The sequence below is a fragment of the Aptenodytes patagonicus genome, chromosome 16 (genome assembly GCF_965638725.1).
Source record: "Aptenodytes patagonicus chromosome 16, bAptPat1.pri.cur, whole genome shotgun sequence".
Lineage (NCBI taxonomy): Eukaryota > Metazoa > Chordata > Aves > Sphenisciformes > Spheniscidae > Aptenodytes > Aptenodytes patagonicus.
The window spans coordinates 13,789,748-13,809,077 of NC_134964.1; the positions used below are offsets into that span (position 1 = coordinate 13,789,748).

The 19,330-nt window shown below is 43.6% G+C and overlaps 1 protein-coding gene across 1 annotated transcript; it reads left to right on the top strand.

Annotated features, from left to right (window-relative positions):
* The first annotated feature begins 218 nt into the window (after nucleotides 1–218).
* On the top strand, nucleotides 219–19,298 carry LOC143167980 (myosin heavy chain, skeletal muscle, adult-like). The gene is made up of 39 exons (XM_076353981.1): nucleotides 219–266; nucleotides 1,569–1,802; nucleotides 1,890–2,033; nucleotides 2,126–2,282; nucleotides 2,858–2,885; nucleotides 2,984–3,098; nucleotides 3,192–3,284; nucleotides 3,415–3,478; nucleotides 3,572–3,670; nucleotides 3,772–3,875; nucleotides 3,962–4,100; nucleotides 4,798–4,916; nucleotides 5,017–5,166; nucleotides 5,703–5,873; nucleotides 7,304–7,613; nucleotides 7,723–7,793; nucleotides 9,333–9,420; nucleotides 9,515–9,632; nucleotides 9,903–10,026; nucleotides 10,486–10,622; nucleotides 10,713–10,968; nucleotides 12,368–12,610; nucleotides 12,718–12,894; nucleotides 12,980–13,125; nucleotides 13,213–13,303; nucleotides 13,392–13,781; nucleotides 14,022–14,148; nucleotides 14,243–14,361; nucleotides 14,663–14,859; nucleotides 15,254–15,437; nucleotides 15,524–15,689; nucleotides 15,861–15,985; nucleotides 16,179–16,487; nucleotides 16,588–16,791; nucleotides 17,077–17,202; nucleotides 17,298–17,468; nucleotides 17,555–17,659; nucleotides 17,800–17,895; nucleotides 19,012–19,298. The coding sequence occupies exons 2-39, from the start codon at nucleotides 1,596–1,598 to the stop codon at nucleotides 19,162–19,164; spliced, it is 5,823 nt and encodes a 1,940-aa protein (XP_076210096.1). The 5' UTR covers nucleotides 219–266; nucleotides 1,569–1,595; the 3' UTR covers nucleotides 19,165–19,298.
* The last annotated feature ends 32 nt before the right edge of the window (nucleotides 19,299–19,330 follow it).

Consider the following 19,330-nt stretch of genomic DNA (forward strand, 5'->3'; position numbering starts at 1 on the left):
AGGGAAAGCTTCAAGGTAAGTGTATGGGGTCCGCAGGCTTGCAGGAAGGGGATGGTGCCCTTATGTGCCTCAACATTCCTGCTGCCTCCAGTGCTCACTTCCAGGAGGGGACTCAATTCCTCAGCTCAGGTTTTAAATCTGCTTTGAAGGCACCTGCACGTTTTCACTCTGGATTTCTGTGCAGCAGCAAGTAGGGAGTTACCGTTTCTGTTTTACAGTACTGACCAGCTGCCAGCCTGCAAACCACCCATCTGGTGTCACGAGAGGTAAGAACCTGATTTATTAATTCTTAGAGGGCAGAGAAGATCCTATTGGGTGGGATTTCTGTACGGCTGAGTGAACGGTCACTGTTTCACCCTATATTTTCAAACCCAGTGTGGTCACAGTAGAAGGTGGTAGGGTGCCCAAGGTTTTCAAGTGGTTGTACTTGAAGTCTCTGACCACTGATGGCAGACCAGAAAATCCCCATGGGGACATTCTTCACTTCTGCTTAACTGACCTAACAGGGATCAAGGCGTGCTGGCTTCCCATCTTTGCTGTCACAGCAGTAGAACTGGACCAAGATGAACACAGCAGGAAAAAGTGCAAAATTCTGCATTCTACCTGAGAATGTATGAATTAATAAATCATCTGAGCATACAGCCCTTCTAACCACCTTTGTAAAATGCCAGAGCTCTCTTAAATACCCATTTTCTTACTCCAGACAAGAAGATATTTATTACCTAATGAATAAAGAGGGAATAAATTTTACTAATGTAGCTAGAGAATTTTCAAGTGCAGTTGGCTAAATTTAGCTACCTACTTGTTTAATAAAGCATTTGAAGAAATACTCTTAGTTTCTTAAAGTTTTGAGAACTCACCTGCTCCTAGATTTTTTTCAGTAAGTATTTATTTGAGATCTTAATACAGGCTTGGCAATTCCAATTTCAGCGCTTGAATTTTATTTCACCCAAGTCAGAACTTTGGGGTTGAAATTATTTAGATATTGTACTGAAGAATGACAAATGCATGCAACAGATTAAATTATGGCAGAATATGAAAAGGTGACAAAGTCTGCTCTTTTCTTTCAGTTGACAACTTCATTAGCAAAATTCATTAATTTCCCACTGCATTTCTGTTACCATTATATTTAATAGGTAAATGTCCCACAGGTTCAATGTTTTCCAAGACTGTAGGTCACCTAAACTAGTTTTTCAGAAATGTTACTTCACTGTTCACCCTTTTAACAAAATGTCCTAACTGTATTTCCATTCCTAATAGTGATGTCTTAGTGAAACTTGCTCATGAAATTCACTCTTATCTTACAGACACAGTATTCTTAAAGCACCAAACCAACAGTTCTGAAAGGTCATTAAAAGTTGCTCTCCTAAATGTTTGAAGACCTAGACTACATCAATGAAAACCTCTTATTTTCTAAGTTGACCTAAAAATTAAGTATCTAGTTATGTCATGATAGATGTTCCAAATACTCAGAGTATGAAGAGAAACCAAGGCACAGGATATAAATTTTTCCCCAGTCTTACAAAATAGCTGTAAATAATCAGTGCCATATTGTTCCTCCCCATTAGAGTCCTCTGCTGACGTGACGTACAGACATGGCCTCTGCAGACTCTGAGATGGCTGTTTTTGGGGAGGCGGCTCCCTATCTCCGAAAGTCAGAGAAGGAAAGAATTGCGGCCCAGAACAAACCTTTCGATGCCAAGACATCGGTCTTTGCGGCCCATCCTAAAGAATCCTTTGTGAAAGGGACAATCCAGAGCAAAGAATCAGGGAAGGTCACTGTCAAGACTGAAGGTGGAGAGGTGAGCAAAATTCAAGCTTCAGATCAGCATTTGATTGCCACTCTGAGCTTTTAGCTGACATACATGGATCTCTCATTTCCTTGGCAGACCCTGACTGTGAAGGATGATCAGGTCTTCCCCATGAACCCTCCCAAGTATGATAAAGTCGAGGACATGGCCATGATGACCCACCTCCATGAACCTGCTGTGCTGTACAACCTCAAAGAGCGTTATGCAGCCTGGATGATCTACGTAAGTACCAGCAGCAGTCTTCCTTTGGGTAGCAGGAGGAACTGCTCTGCCAGGCTAAGTGGAAGCCAACGTGCTGTCTCCCTTCCTTGCAGACCTACTCGGGTCTCTTCTGCGTCACTGTCAACCCCTACAAGTGGCTGCCGGTGTACAACCCGGAGGTGGTGTTGGCCTACCGAGGCAAGAAGCGCCAGGAGGCCCCTCCACACATCTTCTCCATCTCTGACAACGCCTATCAGTTCATGCTGACTGGTGAGTGCTTGACCTCCCTCACAGCAATCTAAACCAAAAAGCCCCATTGATCTCACTGTAGCATGTGACAAGCCAGCTAAAGACACCATGGAGCTGTGTGACTGAGAACTTGATTGAGTTATGCAGGAATTAATTTCAAGTGAAACTGACCCAGAAGCATGCATGGACTCAGCACTGTGTATTATTTTCACTTTGTTGTACGAAATTCTACACTCTCCCACTGCAGAAATAGTACTTGACTCAGTTTGCTACTTTTTTTCACTGATAGGAAAGAAAAAGTTATTATTCCATATAATCCATTATTTTTAACACAGTTAAGTAGTTTGATTAGATTTCTTAATGAGAACTGTGTGAAGGGCAAGTGGATGCACAGCTTGTGTGAGGACCACATGCCTCTGACAGCTCTATGCATCCATTTGGGCTTATACCTTCTACTGTTAGGACCTGGAAGGGAATTGGGTACTTTTGGTCATTCTGAAGAAGCCCCAACTTACATTTACAGCTTTACTTCTCATTCAGCTCAGTGTTACTCAGGGCAACTGCTAAAACTATCTTTTATTCTGCCTCTTTCACAGATCGCGAGAACCAGTCAATCCTGATCACGTACGTACACTCCCTGCCCGGGTCCCTGCGGGGCTGCCCGGTGCCAGGGGCCCTCCTGCCTGACCACACGCTCTCTGCCTCTCTCTTTGGTTTGACAGCGGAGAATCCGGTGCAGGGAAGACTGTGAACACAAAGCGTGTCATCCAGTACTTTGCAACAATTGCAGCGAGTGGCGAGAAGAAGAAAGAGGAGCAGCAGTCAGGCAAAATGAAGGTAAATTAATAGATAGTGGCTTGCATCAATGCTTTTCTCTGTTTCTGACATGTTTTTTGGAAAGGATAACCAGCAATAATTATCATCCTGCAGGGAACGCTTGAGGATCAAATCATCAGCGCCAACCCACTGCTGGAGGCCTTTGGAAACGCCAAGACCGTGAGGAACGACAACTCCTCACGCTTTGTAAGTTGTTGCTTTGGAGAAAATCTCTCCCTCTCATTACAAGATAAGTGATGGCCCCAGCAGTATGCCACGTAAAGGAGACGTCAAAAGAACCCATCCAGGCTGAAATGCTGCTGCTTCTCCTTAACAGGGCAAATTCATCAGAATCCACTTTGGAGCTACAGGCAAACTGGCTTCTGCGGACATCGAGACTTGTAAGAGCCTCTCCTGGCCTGATCCCGTTCCTTCCCAAATTCCCACCTCCATGTGCATTCCTGTGCCTAACTCTGTCCTGCTGTCCTTGCCAGATCTGCTGGAGAAGTCCAGAGTCACTTTCCAGCTCAAGGCAGAAAGAAGCTACCACATATTCTATCAGATCACCTCCAACAAGAAGCCAGAACTAATTGGTAGGAGGCATCACTCATCTTTCTGGAGGAAGATCACTGAGTAACATTTAATGACATTACAAAACCAATGAAATTTAACCCATGAACCCATTTGTTTTCAGAAATGCTCCTCATCACCACCAACCCATATGACTACCCTTTTGTGAGTCAAGGTGAGATCACTGTTCCCAGCATTGATGACAAGGAGGAGCTGATGGCTACAGATGTAAGTAACTTACAAAACAGGTCAACAGACATAGGTTATGCATCACATAACATGCAAATATTTCACTTTGCTGATTGTATTGCCAGAGTGCCATTGATATCCTGGGCTTCACTGTTGATGAAAAGACAGCCATCTACAAGCTGACAGGGGCTGTCATGCACTACGGGAACTTGAAGTTCAAGCAGAAACCAAGAGAGGAGCAGGCAGAGCCAGATGGCACAGAAGGTATTCTAAAACTCATTAATTAATTAATTAATTAATTAACTCTTCTGTAAGCCACTATGGATGTGGAAGACAGCAAAAGTTGTTCTTTGTTGGACTTTAGGATCCCAAGGAAAACAGTAAGCCAGAAAAAAAAACATCCCTTGTTCTTTTCTCAGTATGTCAAGTTCCCTGATCTCAGGATTTTTATATCTTATGCTATGCACGAGTAATAGTTTAAACTGTCCTTTATACACTTCCAGGAAGTCAGGAGCAATGGATGTCCTTCCTGTAACATTATTAGTCATACCTTTGTTGGAATATGACTTGCAATTGTGAAACAGCCAAGTGGTTCAGCTCTATCAGGATGGGGGACCATGTTCCCATTCACCCGTCAGATGCTCAGGGAACTCTGGTGTGAGAGGTGTATTTGATTCCTCTCATTTGTTGGCGCAGGACCTACAATCCACGTCTCCAGCTCTCTGAGCAATGGCTTCTCTTGCTAAAGGTCTAGGCAAGAAGGTGAGAAGTACCATAGGTAAAAGGATGAAACCCAGTGAGTTTTACTAAACATCAGAAACCAAAGCTCAGAAAGGGTTGTAGACTCTGGATCTGAAAGAGAACAGAGATGTCCTGGGATAACCCTGCAGCCTTTAGAGAATACTCCAGGATTCAAAGTCTAAGTGACACTAAATTCTTCCTTTTTCCTCTGTCTTTTTAGTTGCTGACAAGGCTGCCTACCTGATGGGTCTGAACTCAGCTGACATGCTAAAGGGACTGTGCTACCCCCGAGTCAAGGTTGGGAATGAATATGTGACCAAGGGTCAAACTGAACAGCAGGTGAGAAACATGTGGTAACCTGGAACCATGTTTTGAATTAAGATCCTTTTGATTCTCCTCTGCTCTGTATGGTAACTCCAGGCATTTATTTTCCTTATAGGTGCACAATGCTGTAGGTGCTCTTGCAAAGGCTGTCTATGAGAGGATGTTCTTGTGGATGGTTGTTCGTATCAACCAACAGCTGGATACCAAGCAGCCCAGACAGTACTTCATTGGTGTCCTGGACATTGCTGGCTTTGAGATCTTTGATGTAAGTAACAAAGATTTGGTAAAAGCTATTTGGAAGTGACAACTGGATGTTATGATCACTCTGAGAATTATTTTTAAAGAAGATGTAATATCATCACATAATTATTTGCAGGTATTCGCCTTTTTTTGTCATGAAGTAAAAAATGATCTTTCAAAGGACTTGTCTTATTTCAAGCTGAGCAAACTCAAAAGTACAGAATCAGAAAAATTCCTTGGTTTAAATGATCAAGGACAAGACAGTATAAAAACATGTATATCATGATAGGCCTAAGCCTGGGTTTTTTCTCCCTGTAATTTGGTCTCAGATTATACAGGAAATATATTTTATCTTCACATTTTTATCAATGAAAAAAAATTCCTTGTGGACAATTAATTTGATGCTTTTCTCTGTTTCGTTATGTAGACATAAAACAGACTGAAGAAATGCACAGACTTGACAATGAAGCCAAGATAACTGCATTCCTTATTTTTAAAGGATGAAGCTTTGCAATTATTGCTGCATCTTGCAAATATGGATCTTTCTTATTTTATTTCCAGTTTAACAGCTTTGAGCAGCTGTGCATCAACTTCACCAATGAGAAACTGCAACAGTTCTTCAACCACCACATGTTCGTGCTGGAGCAGGAGGAGTACAAGAAGGAAGGAATTGAATGGACATTCATTGACTTTGGGATGGACCTGGCTGCCTGCATTGAGCTAATTGAGAAGGTATCCTTCCTTTTCAAATGATTTACATGAGTAGAAATCCTATAATTACTTGGTCATATTTTTCAAAGGGATCTTCTGTGTTCATGTCCAAATATTCAGCTTTTGTTATTCAAAATACCTTGCCTTGTAGTTTAATTTTTCTGTTATGTGAGACATGAAGGAGATTTCCCGCAGCTTTGTGGCGGCAAGTCTGTACTGATGCCTTTTGAAGTGCCAAAAGATTGTTAAACTCCCAATAAGAGTGTTCTTCCAAAACAGCTAGAGTCAATTTCCAGGTCAGCATGTCCTCCTCACCTTTCAGCTCTAACAAACTTGTGCCTGTACAGCAGAATAGCTATATCTTTGTAAAATAAACATAGAAGATGGACACACATAACTGTCAGCACACAGTTGCACTTACATGTGCATCCTTTGACTGACAATGAGAAGGCAGTTGCACTGCACATGAGATGAAAAGTTCAGTGGCTGGCAGGATGATAAGTAGTTAGAATCACAGAATTACAGAACTGCTGAGGTATGAAGGCAGCTCTGGAGATCACTTAGTACAACCCCCTTGGTCAAGACAGGGTCAGCTAGAGCCGGTTGCTCAGGACCATGTCCAGTTGGATTTTGAATATCTCCAAGGATGGAGACTCCACAGATACTCTGAGGAACCTGTTCCAACCTTTGACCACCCTCACAGTAAAGAAGTTTTTTTCTTCTGTTTAAATGGAATTTTGTGTGTTTCAATTCATGCCTGTTCCATCTTGTCCTGTCACTGGACACCACTGAGAAGTCTCTAGCTCTGTCTTCTTTATCCCCTCCCATTAGGTATTTATACACATTGATAAGATCCCCCAGAGCCTTCTCTTTTCCAGGCTGAAAAGTCCCAGCTCTCTCAGCTTCTCCTTGTATGTCAGATGTTCCAGTCATTTAAATACCTTCGTAGCCTGTCACTGGGCTCACTGTACTATGTCCATGTTTCTCTTGTACTGGGGAGCCAAGAACTGGACACAGCACTCCAGATGTTTCTCAGCAGAGCTGAGTAGAGGGGAAGGATCACCTCCCTTGAATTGCTGGCAACACTCTTAATGCAGCCTAGGATGAGTTGGCTGCCTTTGCCCCAAGGGTGTATTGTTGGCTCATGTTCAATTTGTCTAAGACATCTGTGTGCATTTTGAGTCCCTCTGGATAAGAAGGTAGTGCTCTGATTTTATAAAGCACGTTCTCAACACAAACTACATGAATTTCCATTAATTTTTATGATTCATTTGGTGTTAAAAAATGTAAGTATCAATATGTTTAATCTCACTTTCTAGCAGAAAATGTAATTGAAGAATAATCTTTTCTGATGTGTATCTCAGTCTGTGTTCCACTACTCTGCCTAGGTGAAGGTCATTATTGCCCTGAAAACGAAATTACAATCTGTCTCCCTTGTGCATTTCTCCTAGCCCATGGGTATCTTCTCCATCCTGGAAGAGGAGTGCATGTTCCCCAAGGCAACTGACACCTCTTTCAAGAACAAGCTCTATGACCAGCACCTGGGCAAGTCCAGCAACTTCCAGAAGCCCAAACTTGTCAAAGGCAAGGCTGAGGCCCACTTCTCCCTGATACACTATGCTGGTACAGTAGACTACAACATCTCTGGCTGGCTTGAGAAAAACAAGGACCCCCTGAACGAAACTGTCATTGGGTTGTACCAGAAATCATCGCTGAAAACATTGGCCTTACTGTTTGCCAACTACGGTGGAGCAGAAGCAGGTTGGTTTTATGAATCCCATATTTTCACTGATGTACAGCTTACAAAAAAGAATGATAAAAGGCAAAAGCAAAAATCTAAAACCTGTTTTATTTATTTTCAATTTTGCAGAGGCTAGTGCTGGCAAGAAAGGTGGCAAGAAGAAGGGTTCTTCCTTCCAGACTGTCTCAGCTCTTTTCCGGGTACAGTCGAGAGTTCACTATTTCTTCCTAAGATGAGGAGTAAACCCACCATTTAAAATGGCTAGTCTTTTTTTGGCTTAGTTGTGTTAAAGGACCCTGAAGTTCTTGGGCCATATTTTGCTAGGAATAAATCCACTGTAATCTGTTTATGCTCCATTCCACTGAATGCACAACTTTTCTTTTTGTCCACTTGTCCCAGGATGACATTTCCAGACAGAAGAATGTCATACAGAAAACTTCTAAAATATACCTAAAATATTCCAGATTTCCTTCAGATGCCCACCTCTGGCTTCGGAACCTTTTATTGCCCTTTAACAACATCCTGCCCACTGGTCTGGAGGATGAACTGTTTGCTCCATTTATATCTTCAGTTTTTCTCCATGATTCAGGGATCAATCTCTTATAGTTGAAATACCACCACTGCTTGCGTTATGGATTTTTAAGATGTCAGATACTTGGCAGTTCTTTGTCATAACCAAGTCTTGCTGCCTGGCTGCTCCATACACTTTTGCCAGGTGAAATACCTAGTCTCTCCTGAGGTTATTTATTACCACAGTCATCCTTCATTTAGAACTACCTTCTTGATATAGCTTAATTTCTTCTACAGATCTGCTGTCATATGATTCTTGATCATCTGACAGCCTCTAGCCAGTGCTCTGAAACAGGACATGGGCATATTTGTATATGCCCCAAGAAAAATAAGCATAGCTTTAGTGCCTTGGCCTTGCAAGTGGGAAATTATTGCCAGCATGTATCATTCAAAAATAATGCAATAAGCCTATGTTTAGCGGTCATAAGACTTTAAGAGGTAATGTTAGAGGAGAAATATTATTTGCTGCATTTGGGTTGCATTTCTGTTATGTTTTCAAACTTTCTTCTACTGTCCCTCTTGTTTAGACATGTTAGTGTTTAGACATCTTATTGTTTTGGCTGCTTAATTTACGTACTCTGAGATGTCCTCTGGAGGCACCTGCTTCCCTCCACTAATTATAGGCAATAATTATTAATAAATAAGTATACAGATATGAGTTAGAAAACAAGGCTGGGATTCATCTCACCTTATTCTCATCTTACCTTACAAGATAAACATGTAATCTAGACATATAAAACTCAGCTTGTCATTTTTGTCCCTTTTGCTTTCAGTGGGGAAAACGGGAAGGTTTTATGTAGTGCGCTCCATATGTCCCATCTTAAATGCCTACTGTAGAAAGCTTCAATCTGCCTCATAAAGGTACCAGTTTATCTTTCTGGGTACATCCAATGGAAGATGGATATAAATTCTAATGAAGGCATTCCACTACAGTCAGTGAAATTTCTTAAAATTGTATGTTTAAGAGTATGATATTTCCTACAGATTAATCAGAAGAACTTTATACATTAAGTTATTAACAGCAAAGATCTGTGGAAAGTCAGAAAAAACGGTGCAGGGGGCTTCAGTTCAGGATTCTGCAAGCTGATTTTTATCTCATTTCAGAGGGCTTGATGCTTATAGTGGAAATTACATTTGCTAATAGAAACTTTTGTTAATGACTCTCCCAGGAGAATTTAAACAAGCTGATGACCAATCTGCGAAGCACCCACCCCCATTTTGTACGCTGCATCATCCCAAATGAAACAAAAACACCTGGTAAGAGATTCACATATAGAAGGTTTTCAGTATTGTGCAGATCTTCCCCTCTGTATTACAGAATATAGCATATATTTGTGCTCTGAATTGGTAGGTGCCATGGAGCATGAACTGGTGCTTCACCAGCTGCGGTGTAACGGTGTGCTGGAAGGGATCAGGATTTGCAGGAAAGGATTTCCCAACAGAGTCCTGTATGCAGATTTTAAACAGAGGTCAGACTTCCCCTTACTGGATCATTTTGTCCATCTTGAGTAGCTTGTGAAATTTAAGTTTCACCTCTGGTGACTAAAGCCTTCTCTAAAGTTTATGTTTATCAGTGCTGTTATGTTCTCAACAATTCTTAGACTCTTTCTTGCAGTGTATGAGCCAATTGACCTCAACAGCAGACCTCTTTATATTCATAGAATCATAGAATCATTTAGGTTGGAAAAGACCCTTGAGATCATCAAGTCCAATGCAAGTCCTTCCATTTTCTCCCCCAGATACAAAGTATTAAATGCAAGTGCTATCCCAGAGGGACAGTTCATTGACAGCAAGAAAGCTTGTGAGAAACTTCTTGGATCAATTGATATAGACCACACTCAATACAAATTCGGTCACACCAAGGTACAAGAACTGTTTGTTTCAAGTACTATGTGTTTTTGGTTTGCATGGCTTGAGAATGATACTCAGATTCTCCACATAGTATATGAAATGATCAAATAGTGTATTTAAAAGAAATCAACTAAGTACTTATTGACTCAACACTTGAATAAAACTGAAATTCATTGCCATAGGATGATTTAATTAAGGGTTAATTAAGGGTTCCTAATTTAAGACAAAGTTGCATAATAAAAGAATCAAGGACTATTAAAAACAAAGGCAAAATGTCTGGCTATTATAGTTCCTCAACTGCAGGTAACTGGAAGCTTGGTGATATAAAAAGAGAGTCTGTCACTACATACATTCTTTGTGCTTTTGCTCGTTCTTTTAACTTCCCATATTATCTGCCATGGGGGACGAGGTACTGGGCTACACTGAGCAACAAGCATATACACGGTGCCTATTTTCATGTTCTTACCTAAGGTGTTCTTCAAAGCTGGGCTGATAGGCCTCTTGGAAGAGATGAGGGATGAGAAGCTGGCACAGCTCATCACCCGCACACAGGCCAGGTGCAGGGGCTTCCTGATGAGAATGGAGTACCAGAGAATGGTGGAGAGGAGGTAGACATTTCTTCAAATTATGTTCACTGCATTTGACTTATTGTGTCATCATGGTTTAAATATTTAATATTAATTTGACTTACCTTTCAGAGAGTCCATTTTCTGTATCCAGTACAACATTCGTGCATTCATGAATGTCAAACACTGGCCCTGGATGAAGCTGTTCTTCAAGATCAAGCCCTTGCTGAAGAGTGCAGAATCTGAGAAGGAGATGGCCAACATGAAACAAGAGTTTGAGAAAACCAAGGAAGAGCTTGCAAAGTCTGAGGCAAAGAGGAAGGAGCTGGAGGAGAAAATGGTGAAACTGGTGCAGGAGAAAAATGATCTGCAACTCCAAGTGCAGGCTGTGAGTAGTACCAGTGTGCCTCATCCTAACTGAACTGTGACCATCAGGCTGATATTTACAACTACATTTTCAAAACACACACAGAAACTACAATTTAATTCAATTCAATTGTATTTCATTAAATGGTGCGCTTAAAAATATAACTAGCTTCAATAAGGACTGTCATTATGCTGTAGTCAAGATATTACATGGATGAGACTTTTCTATGGTGTATGCTGAGGTCTCTATCATTTACATTCAGTTAAACTGCATCAGAGCAATCAAGAAACTTTATTAGTACAACGTTTGTTCTTCTAGTAATTTTTTCCTACCTCTCCAAAACTGAGTATGCCCATCCATAGACACATGATTAGGAATTCTTAGGACAAGTTAAGAGGACATTTCTTTCCTCTCTTTATCCTCCAATTAAACAAGATAACGTGTCTCTTTCTGGTGTAGGTGGTGGCTTAGCTGTTACAAACATTACTATGTTGCAATACTGAACTAACTGGGAGGAAACAGAATTTGATATTCTCACTCACCCTCCTAAATCACTCAGAATCATTACATAAAATAGTGGTACATCTGCAGTGTTGTAATGCTGTGGTTTCTAAATTAAATCATTCACAGAATAGAAAAGACTGTATCCTCAAAGTAATATTGCGCAGCATTTATGACAGTAGAAAATTCACATGCCTAATTTTTAAACAATCTTGAACTGTAAAAAGATGAAAAAATCCACTCACTGCTAAAATTATCATTTTTCTTTCCTATTATTTCTGCTAGACTGAAACTTGAGACAAAATATAACAAATATCACAGGACATCTGTTGCAAAAAAAAGCCTAGAGACAAATTTTCCAGAAACTCCTTTTCTTCTTAGCTCATGAAGGTCTCTCAGAGAAAAGCAAAAGCTGCTAGATGCTAAGTATTTTTGGGCCGTGGTGATGAAAATCTAAATCAGAAATAGTTGCTCCAAAGAGACAGTAGGGTGAAAAAAGAGAAATACAGGAATGATGTGAGCATAACTGTGATGTTGTAATCTATATGTATCTTGGCATATGGTTATCACTCAGCACTTCATAAATGTGGGAGATATTCCTATGATTAAACCCAAATTTATGTACTTTGTTGTAATGTTTGATATTATGGGATAATATTGGATTCTATACCTTGCACAAATATGTAAATACTCGGGCCTTCATGTAGATGGAAAAGAATTTTATTTGGTTTCAGCTTTCAAAACTGGATGTTTTAAAACCAACAATACAAAATCAATCCTATATTATATCTCATTCTTTGTTGGAACATAAACCAAACTTTTAACTACAAAATTGCTATCCAGGACTCTAAATGGTGAAGGTAAGCATCTCGATATTCCCTCAAAAAATATATCCCTAAAAATGGTATTTTCCCACCAGGAAGCTGATGCTTTGGCTGATGCTGAGGAAAGATGTGACCAGCTCATCAAAACCAAAATCCAGCTGGAAGCCAAAGTTAAAGAAGTGACTGAAAGGGCTGAGGATGAGGAAGAAATTAACGCTGAGCTGACAGCCAAGAAGAGGAAACTGGAGGATGAATGTTCAGAGCTGAAGAAAGATATTGATGACCTTGAGTTAACACTGGCCAAGGTTGAGAAGGAAAAACATGCCACCGAAAACAAGGTATGAGGCAGAAGATGTCACTCTCACAGAAAAGACCTCTGTTTTGTTATACAGTATAAAGGTTTAAACAACATTTTTTATCTGCACCTCCTCCCTTCATCTCAAAGGTGAAAAACCTCACAGAGGAGATGGCAGCCCTGGACGAGACCATCGCCAAGCTGACAAAAGAGAAGAAAGCCCTCCAAGAGGCCCATCAGCAGACACTGGATGACCTGCAGGCAGAAGAGGACAAAGTCAATACTCTGACCAAAGCTAAGAGCAAGCTGGAGCAGCAAGTGGACGATGTAAGCCCACAGGCACACGGCAAGAACAGGACAGGTATGGAGTTAAGCCTGGCTGGCAGAGCACTGATGGTCTTGCTCTTTTTAGCTGGAAGGGTCCCTGGAGCAAGAGAAGAAACTGCGCATGGACCTTGAGAGAGCTAAGAGGAAACTGGAAGGAGACCTGAAGCTGGCCCATGACAGCATAATGGATTTGGAAAATGATAAGCAGCAGCTGGATGAGAAACTGAAGAAGTAAGTGTGGCTGTGGGGCCCCTGAGTGCTGGGCTGGGGCACTTGTCTTTTTTCTTTGAGCTCTAACCCGCTTTGCTTTGCCCAAAGGAAAGACTTTGAAATCAGCCAGATCCAGAGCAAAATCGAGGATGAGCAACTTCTGGGCATACAGTTACAGAAGAAGATCAAGGAGCTGCAGGCAAGTCTCTCTTCCTTCTCTTCAGCCCTTCAGAAATACAGCAGGTAGGAGGAGGGCCTGGGTGTGAAGGGTCCGTAATGTTCCCCAGGCCCGTATTGAGGAACTGGAGGAGGAAATTGAGGCAGAGAGAACCTCTCGGGCAAAAGCAGAGAAGCATCGGGCTGACCTCTCCAGGGAGCTAGAGGAGATCAGTGAGCGCCTGGAGGAAGCAGGAGGGGCTACCACAGCTCAGATTGAGATGAACAAGAAGCGTGAGGCAGAATTTCAGAAGATGCGTCGTGACCTCGAAGAGGCCACGCTGCAGCACGAAGCCACAGCTGCCGCCCTTCGGAAGAAGCACGCGGACAGCACAGCTGAGCTTGGGGAGCAGATCGACAACCTGCAACGAGTGAAGCAGAAGCTGGAGAAGGAGAAGAGCGAGCTGAAGATGGAGATTGACGACTTGGCCAGTAACATGGAGTCTGTCTCCAAAGCCAAGGTACACAAATACTTTTATTAGTAATTTGAAAACAAAGTAGTATTTGTGTTTAATCTTCTCTTATTTAACTCTTATCATGTTGTAATATAACTGTTTTCTCCAAATCTAATGTATAAAACTGTGGCCATATGCACATATTCCCCAGATATGTAAACTGCATCATCTGGACATGTTTTCCTGCTGTAACTAAGGCAGAATTGAGGTGTTAACTCTATTTTCTTATGTGTGATTGACACCTAGGCAAACCTGGAGAAGATGTGCCGCACTCTGGAAGACCAACTAAGTGAATTTAAAACAAAGGAAGAGCAGAATCAACGCATGATCAGTGATCTCAGTGCTCAAAGAGCTCGTCTGCAGACAGAATCTGGTATGGCACTTCCATCTCTAGTTTGGAAATGGGAGAACCCCCTAAATGACTCTCTTGGCTGTTAAAATATTTTCTTAATTACAAACTTTTCCAGGTGAATATGCACGCCAGGTGGATGAAAAAGATGCTTTAATTTCTCAGCTGTCTAGAGGGAAGCAAGCTTTCACCCAGCAGATTGAAGAATTGAAACGGCAACTAGAGGAAGAGACAAAGGTGAAGATATTTCATGTTACATATGAAATAAATACGCTATATCACATTGTTTTTGGTGCAGTGTTCAAGAGTTCAAAAGATGATCTAATTAAAAGTTCAAAACATCCCATTAGGTCATGCAATCTAGGCCCTGTCAGTTCAGGACTCCCAGCTTTTTGCAGTATATCAGACCTTGGCTTTTATTTTTTTCATGCAGTCAGTTAATCACTATTTCTCTGGGATATACTCCAGTGTCTAAGTGCCGGTAAGTGAAAATTTCCCAGGATACATCTAGTCCTTATTGCAATCTTTTTACCACCAGGCCAAGAATGCGCTGGCCCACAGCTTGCAGTCTGCTCGCCACGACTGTGACTTGCTCCGGGAACAATATGAGGAGGAGCAGGAAGCCAAGGGGGAGCTGCAGCGCGCCCTGTCCAAGGCCAACAGCGAAGTGGCCCAGTGGAGAACCAAATACGAGACGGACGCTATTCAGCGCACGGAGGAGTTGGAAGAGGCCAAGTACGTGAGGAATGTGGGGAAGGCTGGCAGAAACCAATAACGGAAATCTGAAGAGACCACTGAGATACTGAAAGGCGAAAGCCTAGTAGTAGGTTGGGGAGGAGTTATATGAAACAGAAATATGTACTATAAAGGGTGTGGTTTTGAAAAACACAATGAAAATAGGCTAGATGAGAAAGAATTCAGGAGAAAGGCAATGTGTGGTGTGTGCAGAGGGCAGAGGGATAACTAGACCCCTGGGGAAACAAAAAGGGAAGAAAAGTGACTGGCTGGGACAGGCTCTGCACTGTGTGCATGGGGACCAAATACTGCAAAGTGCCTCAGCACTGTGTTGAAAATGAAAAAACAATGTCCGTTTTAGTACCCAGTTATGAGCTGTGCTTACCTCTCCCAGGAAGAAGCTGGCACAGCGCCTGCAGGATGCAGAGGAACACGTTGAAGCTGTGAATGCCAAATGTGCCTCCCTGGAAAAGACAAAGCAGAGGCTGCAGAATGAAGTGGAGGACCTGATGATTGACGTGGAGCGGTCAAATGCTGCCTGCGCAGCTCTGGATAAGAAGCAGAAGAACTTTGACAAGGTCTGTTGGGCTCCAGGCCTGGGGTTCCCGAGCAGAGCATCCCCTCCTGATTGCCACATCCATATTCACACCCAGTTTCTCTTCAGATCCTGGCAGATTGGAAGCAGAAGTATGAGGAAACGCAGGCTGAGCTGGAAGCCTCCCAGAAGGAGTCTCGCTCTCTCAGCACGGAGCTGTTTAAGATGAAGAATGCCTATGAGGAGTCCTTGGACCACCTGGAAACGCTGAAGCGTGAGAACAAGAACCTGCAGCGTAAGTCCCTGGCCCTCTGCTCCTGGCAGGGCTTTCTCACAAGCTTGTCTACTGAGCATTCCACCTGGGCCTGTGCCTGCAGGTCTGCGAAGATGGCTGTCACCTTGGTGTGGCAGGGCCCTTCCCATTCGGCTCTGTGCCTGACCATGCCATTGGTCTTTGTTCCCACAGAGGAGATTTCCGACCTCACGGAGCAGATTGCCGAGGGAGGAAAGGCGATTCACGAGCTGGAGAAAATCAAGAAGCAGATTGAGCAGGAGAAATCTGAAATCCAGGCTGCTCTGGAGGAAGCTGAGGTACATGCCCATAATCACTGGTGTCTGCACTAAAAATATGAGCAATGGGGAAATATGGCTACAAACTGCTTGGTCCCCCTCTGTTCTGTCTTGGGAGCGCAGCCAGCTGAGATTTCCTGAAATATTCTGTAATTACCTAGAAAGCAAGCAGCAGCTTTATCGATGTTACAAATGTTTGTGTCCACTTGTCCAGGCCTCCCTGGAACATGAAGAGGGGAAGATCCTGCGCCTCCAGCTTGAGCTCAACCAGGTGAAGTCTGAGGTTGACAGGAAGATAGCAGAGAAAGATGAGGAGATCGACCAGATGAAGAGAAACCACCTCAGAATTGTGGAGTCCTTGCAGAGCAGCCTGGACGCTGAGATCAGGAGCAGGAATGAAGCCCTGCGGCTGAAGAAGAAGATGGAGGGAGACCTGAATGAAATGGAGATCCAGCTGAGCCATGCCAACCGCGTGGCTGCCGAGGCACAAAAGAACCTGAGAAACACACAGGCAGTGCTCAAGGTCCGTTCAGCAAAGCTACAGGAAGAGAAATGACATCCCTGACATTTTTGGCACCCAAGCGCACACTGTCGCCTTGCAATTTCTCTTGTCTCTTCTACAGGATACCCAGATACACTTGGACGATGCTCTCAGGACACAGGAGGACCTGAAGGAGCAGGTGGCCATGGTGGAGCGCAGAGCAAACCTGTTGCAGGCTGAAATTGAGGAGCTACGGGCAGCCCTGGAGCAGACGGAGCGGTCGAGGAAAGTGGCTGAGCAGGAGCTTCTGGATGCCACTGAACGTGTGCAGCTCCTCCATACCCAGGTAAGGGCATGGTGCAAAAGCAGCTGTGTTGATGCTTGGCAAACACAGAGGGCTGCTATATACCAGAGGATAGGGAGTACTAGAATGGCCTCTCTACTGCTGTCCACAAGGAAAGCCATGCTCAGTGCCCATCACCTGAGCCCACCACTCACATTTTGTAAACAACCATTTATACAAGAATTCCAGATTTTGAATTGCAAGCTTGAAGAGTAAAGTCTTGTCTCAGGCTGTAGGTTTGGTGTTGCAGGCCTCAGAGTACAAGTCTTGCAATCTCTCTTTGCACAGAACACCAGCTTGATCAACACCAAGAAGAAGCTGGAAACAGACATTGCCCAAATCCAGGGTGAAATGGAGGATACGATCCAGGAAGCCCGCAATGCTGAAGAGAAGGCCAAGAAGGCCATCACGGATGTGAGTCGGGGGCTCCTTTCACTGCTGATGGTGGATGTATTCTCCCCCAAACTCTCTCCAGCCCCAAAATGGCTTTGTCCCTTTGCTCTCATCAGGCAGCCATGATGGCAGAAGAGCTGAAGAAGGAGCAGGACACCAGCGCCCACCTGGAGAGGATGAAGAAGAACCTGGACCAGACGGTGAAGGACCTGCAGCACCGTCTGGATGAGGCTGAGCAGTTGGCACTGAAGGGAGGCAAGAAGCAAATCCAGAAGCTGGAGGCCAGAGTGCGTAGGGCTGGTATTTGTGCACCTGCAAGCATGTCACGTAGGCAGCCAGCAGGGAAGCTCCAAAGATGGGCTTCTCATTGCAGGTGCGGGAGCTGGAGGGGGAGGTTGATGCTGAGCAGAAGCGCAGCGCTGAAGCCGTGAAGGGTGTGCGCAAGTACGAGAGGAGGGTGAAGGAGCTGACCTACCAGGTAAGGCAGGAGGCCTCCTTGGGCTGACAGACCCTCTTCGCAGGAAGTAAAGATTTTTGCGCGTGATTGCCAAGGGGAATTGCTAACTGACACGGTGGGGAAACCAATTCACTCTCTTTCCTGCTTACCGACCACTCTAGTCTGAGGAGGACCGGAAGAATATTCTCAGGCTGCAGGATCTGGTGGACAAGCTGCAAATGAAGGTGAAATCCTACAAGAGACAATCTGAAGAGGCTGTAAGTATCACTCTGAGTGCTTGGCAAGAAACACTTTCCAAGTGGGTAGCACGGTCATTAAGGAGGCGAATATAAGAAACTTGGAAAGTGCCACTGGTCAATAATGGAGGGCTTCAAGTTCTTTGAAATGCTTATAAATTAGCCCAGCCTTTGAGAATGAAATCAATGAGTGAATAAGAAGTTTAATGAGGAGGGCAAGTGCACATAACTCTTTTTTGCATCAGAACAACAAAGTAGTTTGTAAGAAGGAGTTCTTTTTAATAATACTGACAGTACAATATATTAAGAAGTTTTGAAAAGAACGTATTTTCGGAATTTTGAAACTCATATAGCTCTCTTCACGGAAGATGCCTGTGACCCTTGCAATTCAGAGAAGCTTGGTAGTTATGTGGAAGCAAATGACCTGCCAAAACTCCAGAACCCTGTGCCTAGGACCAGAAAACATGGCATAAGAAATCCTTCTGATTCCGCGTATGCTCATCTACTACAAGGAATGCCACATTTTGGATACGGCCAGGGAAATTTCAGCAGATAGAGGTGTGGGAGGTACACTCCCAAGCCACATTGTGCACTGCAGTTAGAATTGTGCAAGGAGCCTTTGCCTTTCCCTGGGCATGCTACAATCAGGGATGAACTGAGGGAAGTCCTGCAGCCCGTGAATTTATGAATGTCTGAGCATGGCTTCTCTGCTGCTGCAAACAGTCCAGTACAGACAAGGGCTTCTGGACTCAGATAAGGGGATTTGTGAGAGGGGCGCTGAGGAGATCTCATGGACTGTCTCTTACAAATTCCTAACCCCACCTCAGGGTCTGCAGAGGTAGTTAAATATTTAATTCCAGTGCAAACAAAATCTGATTTCCAGCTGCCCAGTTTGCTTCCTTCCCACATTCCTGAGCAGAATTATGTTCAAACCTTGTTGTGCTCTGTCTACAATGGATCTTCTAAAAAGGGGAGGATGAGGAGGTCTGTGTGAGGCTTATGTGTAAGCAGTGGTGGGTGGGGGATGGAAGTTTGTGCCTTCCCCCGGGGAAGAGCCGCAGTCCCGCAAGGCCGAGGCGCAGGAGGAAAGAACCCCTGCCCTGGGCTCCTCACCACCGACTCCTTCTCCCCGCACAGGAGGAGCTGTCCAATGTCAACCTCTCCAAGTTCCGCAAGATCCAGCACGAGCTGGAGGAAGCCGAGGAGCGGGCTGACATTGCAGAGTCACAGGTCAACAAGCTCCGAGCAAAGAGTCGGGAGTTTCATAGGAAGATAGAAGAGGAAGAGTGAGGATGTCATGAGGCAGCAAAGTGACCTGAGGGCAGCACAAAATGTGAACCTCTTGGTCGCTTTCTTCTGCAATGAGTCTTTGTACCCACCTCAGTGTCTATAGAATAAAGACCATAGATTCCTCTGCATACACACTATGAACAGTGCCTTCTTTGGGGTTTTTTCT

What these genes read in the sequence shown, in the direction of transcription:
- LOC143167980 (XM_076353981.1), top strand. Translation starts at nt 1,596, where the DNA reads ATGGCCTCTGCAGACTCTGAGATGGCTGTTTTTGGGGAGGCGGCTCCC. An exon ending in TGCAGCTCCTCCATACCCAG is followed by an intron (nt 16,792 to 17,076) that starts GTAAGGGCATGG and finishes CTCTTTGCACAG; the next exon opens with AACACCAGCTTGATCAACAC. An exon ending in TGAAGGAGCTGACCTACCAG is followed by an intron (nt 17,660 to 17,799) that starts GTAAGGCAGGAG and finishes CGACCACTCTAG; the next exon opens with TCTGAGGAGGACCGGAAGAA.